The sequence below is a fragment of the Giraffa tippelskirchi genome, chromosome 13 (genome assembly GCF_054371585.1).
Source record: "Giraffa tippelskirchi isolate mGirTip1 chromosome 13, T2T-mGirTip1v1.2.pri, whole genome shotgun sequence".
In the NCBI taxonomy this organism is placed as follows: Eukaryota; Metazoa; Chordata; class Mammalia; order Artiodactyla; family Giraffidae; genus Giraffa; species Giraffa tippelskirchi.
In genome coordinates, this window is record NC_137287.1 from 85854375 (window position 1) to 85865554 (window position 11180).

Consider the following 11180-nt stretch of genomic DNA (forward strand, 5'->3'; position numbering starts at 1 on the left):
CACGTGTTCCAGGGCAGAAAATCGCAGAGGTTTTGCTAGCTGCTCTCACTTCTTCCTCCTCCCTCTGCAAATAATCGTTGTTTGGAAATTCTTACAAAGGAAGCGGTTGAGTTTCTAGCTAAGAGATGTGGAGGTGAAGAGCAAGAAACCACCAGCCCGCTCCAGACAGGCGGTTCGTGGGGCGGGGCTCCCCCACCACCTCGGGGAGGCGCCCCTGCCCAGCACAGTCTGAGCACAGCCATGCAGCCCGCCGGGGCGCTGCTGGCCATCTGTGGCCTGGTCCTGGGTGTCTTGGGGAAGCCTTCACCAGGTAAGAGGGGATCTCCCCACTGCCCAGGTGCCGTGAGCTTGCTGCTCACACGTTGTCACCAAGGCACATTCCAGGGGACCTCACAGCAGCTGCCTTTGTGGGGAGCAGGCTTTGGGGATACTGGGGACTCTGGGGGCCAGGGAAGCGCCTTCTGTTTCCCGCCACTCCTGGTGTCTGTGGGTGCCCAGAGGAGGCCCCCCCACCAGGGCCCCTCCATGGGGACAGCTCGCAGGGTCAGGCCATTTCTATCTGAGAGCACATCCTTCCAGCCTCCACTGCGGCCCTGTGACTTGTCTGGGGGGACCTTTATCCTTCCGGCCAAGCCACCACTAAGGGAAGGCGAGGGGACCCGCCAGGAAATGAGGCCCAGAGAGGGTAGGTGACTCGCCCAGTCACACAGCCCTTGAACACCTGCCCCCACGTGCACAAGGAAGCTGTTGGCAGGAGCTGAAATGACCAGCGGCAGTGCAGGGGGTGGGGGCAGTGCCCAGGCAGCAACTGGTCTCTGCCTTCCTCCGTCTTCGAAGGAGGCTGAAGCCTGGCCACAGTGACCAGGTGGAGGTGCCTGGGCAGGTGACAAGGGGACAGTCCAAGCTTCTCAGTCCCTGAAGGGGTCTCAGCCTCGGGAGTGGGCGACACTGCCTGGGGCTCTGGCCCATCTCGGGGATCACAGGGACCAGACACCCTGCCTCGGTCCCCTCCCCTGGGCCACGGTCTTAGCTCACACTGTGAACCTCATGGAGCCTCTCCTCCGGGCCGTCTGTCTGCCTGGGACCCCCAAGTACCCACCCGAAGGGAAAGCCTGAATGAGGGGCCCGCATCTCCACCGCACTGGGATGGGCGTTCCTGCCCCCGCCCCTGCCCTAAGCTGCTTCTGCTGCCTCGCTTCCTCCCCTAACAAGGGGATGGCGAGGGGAATCCTGGCCCAGAGGCACTAGGCACGGGCCTCTTCCCTTGGTGGGACTGCCTGTCCTCTGCCAGGGTTTGGCCCTGGACCCAGCCGTCTCCAACCCCACGGGAGAGGCCTGCCCCTGCCGCTGCCCCTCTGGCGGCCAGGCCCTCCCCTGTCAGCTCTGCTCGCAGCCCCGCAGCAAAGATGGAGGAGGGCCCACGGTCCAACTCACATGCAGAGGCCTTAGGACCTTGAGCCTCTCTGAGCCTCAGTCTCACCATCCATGAGATGGGCAAATCATTGCACCGCCTGAGGCCCAGGAGGAGCCTGGCTACTGCGGTCCAAGGAAGGCAGTCCCCCTGGGTCTGGGGCCCTGGGCAGTCACCCGCCCGAACCTCAGGTCCTGAGCCTCTGCTGGCCGCAGCCCCCACACCACACAGACCCTCTCTGCTGTGATGGAGGCCAGGACCAGCGAGGGCCTCGGGCCCTGTCTGTAGAGTGAGGGGCTTGGAGGTCCCTGGCTGGTGGTCCGGCAGAGACAGTTCAGCCCGGGCCCCGAGTCTGCCCTCACCACAGCCCTCCTCCAAGAACAAATTCCAGAGCCTTCCACGGTGGGGGGACAGGGGCCCCCAGTGTCGCGCCCTGGGCACCTGACTTCTCCCCACCCCTGGCACTGAACTGCGCTGACCTGAGCCCTTCAGAACCTAGGAAACCACTGCGCTGATTTCTTTAGCCGCTTTGCCTTCGGTTGAGAATGGAAAGCCCTTCTCTCTCAAGCTGACTCTCACCTCTCCTGGGAAGCCCCCCTAGTCAGGATCCCAGGGGCCTAGCTTCCCACCACAGGCCACCTGGGCAGGGCCTGGGGTCCAGCCCACTGGCCACCAGTGACAGGACCTGGGCACACACAGAGACCACCCTCCACAAGGGAGGCCCATGCTGGGCTGCATCCCGGGGGGTGGGGGGGAACTGACGCATCTCAGCATGGGGTTTCTGCATTCTGAGGTTTCTTTTTTCCAGCTGGGACACTCTTTGCCCCCACTGCAGCCATTTTGCATAGTTGATATTTGACAGTCGCGACACTATTACACTTCCGTTAGCGACAAGACCTTCCTGCGGATGGTCTCCTGTACTTTCACCACAACCCTGAGGGGTAGGTGCCATCAAGAGAGACTCAGAGAGGTCAAGCAGTTTCCCCAAGACCACACAGCCTTTGAGAGACAGAGCTGGGATTCACTCTGGGCAGGTCCCGGTGGGTTAAGGCTGGGACTAACTAGCATCCTCTCTGTGCAGGGGAACATCCACGCCCCCTAAACAAAGGGCGACTCATCCCTCAGAGCCCCCAGAGCATAGCCGGTGGGTGCCCCCCTAGGGGCGACCACCGGCTCACTGAGATGTTCACATGAGGGTGCATGGCTCGGGGTGAACCTCCAGGCAGACCGTGGACACCAGCACCCCAGTCCCTGGGCACGCCCCCCCAGCCTCCAGTGTGAGCCCCAGGCCCTGCCCACGACAAGGGCCCCATGAAGCTGGCAGGGAAGCAACTACCGGGAGGAAACCCCCAGGGACATGGGGTAGGGTGTGGGCCTTCAGCAGAGACGTCAATGTTCCACTCCTGGGCACCCTGGTTCTCTTCTCGGGTTCCCCCACCTCCCAGTCACACCTAGAAGAACATTCCTGAAACAGGAAGGGGTGGGGAGCCTCAGGCCGCCCAGGAGCCCCCTTGCCCTTCTACAGCAGGAAACTCCCTCCCCGCAGGGTCATTCATCCACCCACGGGGAGGGATCACGAGGCCCGAGGGATGGACTCCACAAAGGCCCGGCCCCCCCCTCCCCGGCTTCAGTGCGTGGACCACAGCCAGCGTCCAGGCTTCAGTGCCTCCCACGTGTCTTCATTTTTTAGAAAAGCAAGTTGAGGGACGTTTGTTGATGCAAAACATTTGCTACTGATTCATTTTACAGCCGGTCCTTGTCAGGAAGTTGCTGTCCTCTCCCGGGACGCTTTCTGAATGTTTGGTGGTGATTCGAGGGCAGACCCAATCCTCTGTAACCTGCGTGGGAACAGTTAACTGTTGCTGCCACTCACGGGGCTGCGGACAGCGCCCCCTGAGCTCTGGTCCACCTGGTCAGCAGTGGACCTGCCCTGACCCCTAGACGCCTGTGAAGCACCCACAAACTGCTGGTGGGAGCAGAGTGCCCCACCCTTTGAGGGCGAGCACAGGGCCTGGCCACCGAGAGCACGGGGGTGCTGGTGTTGGTTCTGAAGAAGGGGTTGTCCAGCAGGGAAGACAGGAGCTGGAGGAGGAGTCACTTGGGATTCTGATGGAAAGTTAACTTTTCAGCCAGAAACATCAAAACGGTTCCTTGATGCTTTGCTTCCCATTCTGATCACCAGGAGAGGAGAAGAGTCCTCAATTCCCTTGAATCTGGGGCTGAAGGGACCTGGGTGACTTCACAGAAGGGAGTGGCCAGGGAGTCCACAGGGGCGGCCTGGTCCGAGCCACCCGGGGGTCAGTGGGAGCAGCCTTGACAGTGTCAGGGCAGACAGGTAGGGTCTGCCAGGGGCCGGCCCCACACGGGTCCCTGCCCATGACCTGTCCAGGCCCAGTTCTGTTACCTGGTCTAAAACGACATCCCATCTCCACCGGGGGCGTTTGCTCTGGCCACGGGAAGGCTGGGCCTCTGCCATCCTCCCTCAAGGCCTTTGTGCTCCTGCCCAGGGGCTCATCCGGGTGTCATGACAACTGTGTCCCCGGGTGCGGCCGGACCCCCCCCGCAGGGCCCGCCACCTGCCGCCGTCCCCCTAACCTCCCCAAGTCCCTGCCCCCGCCCTCCATGTCTTTGCCAAATCTCCTGCCACCTGAGTTATTTCTTCCAGACCAGCTGAAGAGCTCTTTCTCTCCCAAGAGCCACGAGGGGGCCTCCTCTCTCCTTCCTGACTCAGCCCACCCCCATCAGGAGTCTGCCCACCTCCGTATCCCCTGTGCCCCTCGGGGCCACAGCCCCCACGCCCCACCTCATCTGGAAACCTCACTTCCCTCCACGCCACCCCTGGGTGTGGGACGCAGAGCGTTTGTTCCTCCTCACAACCTCGCCTCCTGGTGGTCCTCAGCCCACATCACCAAGCCACCACCTGCCACCAGGGTGAGTCAGTCCCGCTCCGGGCCCCACACCCAGCCTCCAGCTCAGGGCTCTCTCTGCTCTCCTTTCCCACCCTCCACCCCCCCACCCCAACACACCTCCCGGCCCTCTAACTGGTCCCCACCTGGCTCCCTCCTGAAGCCCCTTCTGCCAGGTCACCGTCACCATCACTGTCCCCCACCTTCTGGACTGTGTGCCCCCCCAGCCCCCGGCATCACTCCCAGCATCCCTCCAGAAATACTTCTTGAGAGAAAAAAAGAGTGCGGCTTTAGAACCTGGAGTTAAACCTGCCCTGCACTCCTTGGAGGCCTGTTTTCTCCCTGTAGACAGGATAGAGGTGCAAGGAAGACAGCCCCTGGGACCCCCTCGGCAGGGATGGGGGGCCGGGCTACCTGGCTGGGACCCTGGCCCCCACCCAGCTGCCTCTCTTCTGGAAGAAGACCCCCCCCCCCACCTTGGGCTTATTCTGCCCCCAGCTTTTCCCTGTTGATGTCTTGAAGAATCGTTCTGAAAATAGGTTTGACTTTTCAACTTTTTCAAACTAAAAATGAGGTTCTATCGTTTGTTTCGACAACTCTGCTGACAAGGCCTCAGTGAACTGAAGCCTATATTTTAGGAAATGTAGTTAAAAATAAACCAAGTCCAATGATCCTCATAACCTCTGTGATTTTACCGAAATCACTTAGGAACTGACGTCACACGTTTGGGAGGCACGTTCATCGGAGGTCTGGACTCGTCTAGTTTCACTTCGTTATTATTAATACAATCATGTTAAGTTCAAGTGAAATGACATTTAATACATTTTATTTAAAAAACAGGTGACAGTGATTATCTTTCCAACACTGAGAGTGAGCTCTAACATTTTTGTTATACTTCTCTGTATTTTTCAAGTTTCCTACCAGATAGGTAAGCTTATAATCAGAAAAGGCACCATATGTAATTTGTACAAAGGAAAAATTGACAGGCATGGATATAGACCTATAAACACACGGGAGACTGGGCTGTCCACCGGTGCTCCTGCTGTTTAGACTATGCTGTTGAGCAGAAATCAAGCTGTTCTCCCAAAAGAAAACCACACTGGACTTCCTGTCGTCAACAGCAGGCCAGGAGCCCTCCAGCACCAGAGTCGGAGCCACGGGCTCAGGGCCCAGACTGCCGACCAACAGAGCTGCCACGTCCAGAGACCTCAGCCATGGCCAGCGTCTGTGGGACATCACATGAGGGCCAGGTCACTACAAAGGAAAGTCTCAGAGACGCTGGGGACAGAGCTTTGTGGGGGACCAGTGACAGCATCCCGTGCTGGGAGGTTCTCACCAGGGTGGAGCAGGCCCCCAGCTGAGTGGGCCTCGCAGTGCCGTCTGGAGCTCCAACTCAACCAAGGACCCAGCTGGGCCCACCTGCCAGGAGGGGTCCCGCTTGGGGAGCCAGTGCCAGCCCCCCTGACAAAGAGGCTGTCACGGGCACCAGCGGGTCACACGTAAGGTCAGAAGCCTCACGGAGACCCTACCCAGATGCAGATAGGGCCCACACCTTCTCTGCCTACGGCCAGCGCCCCCTCCATGCTCCACCCACACAGAGAGGAAATCTCTCAGCCGTGCTGATGTGGCTGGCCCAGCCGGCCTGGTTCTCACTCCTGGTGGGGGTCTCCTGTGCCCGCTGCCACGTCAGACACCCAGTTCTAAGGAGGACTTCGTGAAGACCTCAGGCGACGGCAGGACCAGCCTCCTCCGGGAGCCTCCATCTAAGTCACGGGATCACTGACATCCCGGCAAGACCACCCTGCCGAGCTGAGCTGGGCGTCCGCCACGTCCCAGCCTCTGCTAGGATCTGCGGACAGACTGGCCCCAGGAGAGGTTCCAGCATCTCTGACCCCGGGCTCCTGGGCACACAGACCCACACAGGCCATCCTGCCAGGTTCCCAGGCCCTGGCCCAACCAGCCCACTGGCCCTAACCCCCACCCACCCCCAGCTTAAGTTGAAGGTCCTCTCGGCCCGTCAGCCTCATGACTGGGGGTCTCTGTCCCCCAGTCTGGCCCCTGAGGAATGAAGCCCCCACGTGCTGCTGACCTCACAGCACGGTTTTCCTCCCAGGAGCCGATATTTCTTCACAACCAGGGAGCTGTGTGTCCTCCGATAGTGGGGCCCACACCTAGCACTCCAAGTCTGCAGTTCCAGCGAGGCCCCCATGAGGAGGGACCCGGGCAGCACTGACCCCTCTCTCCACACTATATGCCTGGAAGCTCGTCCACACATGTGGCTCCGGCCTGCCCACCTTGTGCTGACCCCACCCCCACTGAATCCTCCACAAAGTGCTCCCCAAGGTCACGGTCAAAGGAAGCAGAGTACCCCTCCAGGCAGCACAGGCTAACAGACCCTCCACACTGGCCAGAACGCAGCTGAGCCCTGACTCGCATCGTGCATGCAACAGGGACCCCACACTCCACGCGACTCAGAGGAAGACCACAGCTGAGCGGGCACCAGGGGATGGGTCAGCTCCGGGTCACCTCGGGCACAAGATGACTTCAGGAAAATCGGGGGAATTCCTAGTAAAGAGAAGTAATCTACCGCCCAAACCCTCTTCCCATTCTCCCTCTCCCGCAATTTTGATTTTAATGCACAAGTAGTCTGTGACCACCACAGAAAAACTGAGAAATGTCAGCTTGAAATCAAGTCAGCCCTGAACTGCCAACTACAAATGCTGCCATCCACCTGCTTCCTGAACTCCCAGAGGAGCAGCACACGGGTGCCCCGGGGACCTGGCGGCTAGCACATGGGTGCCCTGGGGAACTGGCAGCCTGGTGGTTTCAGTCCAGAGTCCCGGAAGTGATGGACAGCCTCCAGGCACTTCCCCCTCGGCCGCTTGCTGGAGACGAGCAGAGGGGTCGGAGCCAGAGGGCAGCCTCGGAGGCCAGAGGCGACTTCTCTGCACACCAGGGCTCATTCTGACAGAGGCTCTGGGGGGCTGTCCAGGCTCCTGTGACTGTCAGAGACGACCTGGCTTCTGAAAGGGGCCAGGCGGGCAGGGACGGGACCTCTTTTTATCCATCTCTCTGCCCCCCACCACATTGGCCCTCGGCTGAGGATGGGGCAGCCACAGGGACACACAGGAGATGCACCGGGAGGCACAGGGTGGACAGGCTGGGAGGGTACACAGCCACAGGAGGGGGATAGGCCAGGTGGGCGGATGGGAGGGGTGGACGGGTGGGGGCCACACTGGGAGCAGAGGTGGGAGGCGTGATCCCTGTGCCAAGCCCCCACCCCTCAGCAAAGTTCTCGTCTGGTTCTGTTTCTTGCCCAGACTTTTGCTCCCAGATCCTTAAGTCAGATGTGAAACCAGGATTTCCCAAGACCATCAAGACCAACGACCCGGACGTCCTCAGGGCAGCCCGACACAGCGCCGAGAGCTTCAACAACTGCAGTAACGACGCCTTCTTGTTCCGGGAGTCCCGCGTCAGCAGAGCCCTTGTCCAGGTGAGGTCTGGGCTCGCGACAGCACAGGGCAGCCAGGTCTGACCAGATCTGCCCTCCCAGAACCAGCCTGGGGCCACCAGCATCAGGCTCCAAGGCCAGCACCATCTCTCGGCAGACCAGGCTTCCCCAGGGTGGACAGTGCAGTCCCTGGGGTGGGGGCACAAGCTGCACTGCTGCCCACCTTCAGGGCTGCCTGCGGGTGCCTACGCTGCGGCCCCAAAGCACTTCTGGCCACACTGCCTCCACTGTGCCCTGTCCCCACACACGTCATATCCTGGGAGGTCCCCATGCTTCTCAGTAACCCCGTATGGGAAGCCTGATGCTCCCCACACAGGGACCCCATGGGGCAGCCAGGCCTGGCTCATCCTGGGTCCTGGGAACATAGGTCGAGGGTACAGGACACAGTCACTCGCCCCCTAAAAGCAGGGGCCCAGGGCAGCCGGTCACAAGCTTCGCATCCACTGACCCGAGGACGCAGGCTGCCCACCACCACCCGGCATGCTGCACACACTCATGGTCACCCCCTGGGCACAGGGTTGGCAGGTGACTGTGTTCTCTCTATTCTCTTTGGCGACTGCAAACTCTAAAGCAGGGTGCTGTCTGGATCGTGGAGGGTGGTCTGCGCAGGTGAAAGCTGCGTCAGGGCTCTAGGGGCCCAGACCAGAGGATCGGGGTCTTCCCTCCCCACTGCCTGCAGGAACCCGGGCCCAAGCCTGGAGGGAGGGAGGTGGCCCCCAGCTCATCCCCTCTCTCACCATGTCCTGGACCCAGTGTCCCGGGCCCACTCTCTGTCCCCTCAGATAGTGAAAGGCCTGAAGTTCATGCTGGACATGGACATCGGCAGAACCACCTGCAAGAAGACCGGGCACGCAAACCTGGATGACTGCGGCTTCCAGACCAACCACACCCTGCAGTGGGTAAGAGACGGTCTCGCCTCCCCGCCCCTCGCACCCCCCCCCCAACCACCTCCACAGCGTCAAGGTCACCCTCAGCACTTCTGTCCCCGGGAGGCTTCAGATCCCACTCCGAGACGGAGGGTGGGAGGCGGCCCCCTGGGAGTTCCCAAACGCCCAACCCTCCTCGCTCCCAGAGCCACGTGTCCAGGAGCACACACTGAAGGCATGGAAGTGCAGGGAGAGCAGAAACACCTTGACATAATTCAGAAATTATACATACACACTCGGGGAGAGCAGAGGTGGCAGAACTTAGGGTTAGTCGCTCAGTCGTGTCCGACTCTTTGTGACCCCACCGACTGAAGCCTGCCAGGCTCCTCTGTCCATGCGATTCTCCAGGCAAGAGTACTAGAGTGGGTTGCCAGCGGCAAAACTTGGTAATCTGTAAACAGAGGTGTGGAGGATGTACTGTTTTTTTCTTTTTGGCTGTGCTTGGTCTTCGTTGCTGGAAGTAGGCTACTTTCTAGTCGTGGTACAGGGGCTTTTCACTGCGGAGGCTTCTCTCTTTGACAAGCACAAGCTCAGTAGTTGTGGTTCACAGGCTTGGTTGCCCCACAGCACATGGGATCTTCACGGAAGAGGGATCAAACTCGTGCCCCCATGCTGGCAGTGGACTCTTAACCACTGGACTGCCAGGGAAGCCCAAGTGTGTATTCTTGAATTACTCTTGCAACTTTCCTGTAGAGGAAAGTTTTGAAGTTTTTCAAAATAAAGTCAGGGCAGGAAGAGAACTCTTCAGTAAAGAAAACACACATGCCTATGTGTGGGTGCACACACAGACGTGCACACATGGGAACATGTGCACATAAGCACATGCGTGTGTACATAACACCCCCCCCCAAGGCAGTGGCACTGGGAACCCACTTCCGCAGCGGGTGGGGGTGCCCTGGTGGGGCGGGCAGCCTCTGGGAAGGGGACCCTCAGGCTACCCCTCCTTTCAGACCCTCAGCTGCTACTCTGAAGTCTGGGTCATCCCCTGGCTCCAGACCACCGAGGTGTCCACCCTCCACTGTCACTGATCACCGCTTCCCAGCTCCGTCCCTGCTGTCACCAGCCCTCAGGAACAGCATCTACCTGGAACAGAATGGTAGCGCCAGGAGCCCACAGACAGCCACGTCGTTGCTGGGATGGGAAGCCGGTCTGCACAGATGGGGCGAGTCCTCTGGTGCGAGTTACACGGGATCTCGACCCCAAGGGCCCTCCCACCCGACTGTCCCAAGGTCCCAGGCCCTCGAGGAAAGCCCAGAGGGCTGTCCTTCAGGCTGAATAATCATCCAAGCACTGGGCAGGGACCCGACCAGCTCAGTCACAACCTCCAAGGTGAACACTTAGGAATAAACCTGAATAAAGCATTGACCCCCTCGAAGCTCTGCCTGGTGCTTGACCCACTGAGGAGAGAACTGGAAAAGGCAGCTCAGTGAAGGGAGGGCCTGCCGTACGGTAGGGCATGGCAGGAACCCCAGGCCCAGCGCCAGGGTCGGATGCCTTGGGACATCCCCGTGGGGCCACCGCGACTGACGCAGCACACAGGTTCTGAACTCCCCTCTGTCCTCACGCACCAACATGCACTGGAGCACAAGGCCAGGTTTCTCCTGACAACCATGGGGCTACCCGGACGCTGCCCCACAGACCTCACAGGACATTAGAACAGAGAAGTGTTGGGGGAGCGGCCGCAGGGCACCCCCGCCCGACCCCCCCCATGATGGCGTCACTTACCGCAGGAGGTGGGTGTCAGCCAGCAGGGGCCTCGAGGCATGCACTGCCACCCAGTCTGCGTGCTTTTTAAAACTCCACGGCTCTGCCCTCAGAGAGAATGATTCTGACAGTGGCAAGCTAGACCTCCATCTCATTCAGTGTCACCGGGAAAACGTCAAGTTAAGGACCCGGGATTCTAAGATGTACCGAGTTACTACCAAGAAGGAACACTCAGGTCTCAAACTGACCAAAACCAAACTCCAGCCAGCCCACCCACAGTGTTCCCCAGCCTCTCTGCCACGCCCTGCGCCCCTGCCCATCAGCCGTGGAGACTCTGGGATCCGGCTCCGGGCCCCCTCCCCGCCCCCATCCCGGGCTGCAGACGGACCAGGCTCTGAGGAACGCCTGCAAGGCTTGGTCTCACTGCTGCCTGGCCTTGGTGCCAGGAACCCAGGCACCCGTAGGTAGGTCTGACCCGTAGGCTAGGCGGTCATCCTGCCCCTCCCCCCGGCCGCCTGCACCTCTGGGCAGGTCCCTTCCCAGCCTCAGCTCCCCAGTGAGACTCGGCCAGTCTCCTTGCATCATTAAGAGGTCAGCACACATGAAAACCCTTCAGCAAGGCAGAGCGAACGCTGACGACAGAACCTCAGTGTGAGGCCTCGGTCCTATAAAAGGCAACGACAGAGCACTGACAGTGTTTTCGTAACAGATGATAAAGTAGC

At 60.3% G+C, this 11180-nt stretch overlaps 1 protein-coding gene and 1 long non-coding RNA gene across 2 annotated transcripts; one reads left to right on the top strand and one right to left on the bottom strand.

The window, feature by feature from the left end:
* The first annotated feature begins 204 nt into the window (after positions 1-204).
* On the top strand, positions 205-10129 carry CST7 (cystatin F). Its single transcript, XM_081560469.1, has 4 exons — positions 205-310; positions 7638-7810; positions 8611-8727; positions 9705-10129. The coding sequence occupies exons 1-4, from the start codon at positions 241-243 to the stop codon at positions 9780-9782; spliced, it is 438 nt and encodes a 145-aa protein (XP_081416595.1). The 5' UTR covers positions 205-240; the 3' UTR covers positions 9783-10129.
* LOC145533323 (uncharacterized) lies at positions 5127-9145 on the bottom strand. Its single transcript, XR_014074001.1, has 3 exons — positions 8987-9145; positions 8566-8660; positions 5127-8226 (listed from the first exon to the last, which is right to left on the bottom strand). It is a non-coding gene; the product is annotated as an uncharacterized LOC145533323 (long non-coding RNA).
* Positions 10130-11180: the final 1051 nt, after the last annotated feature.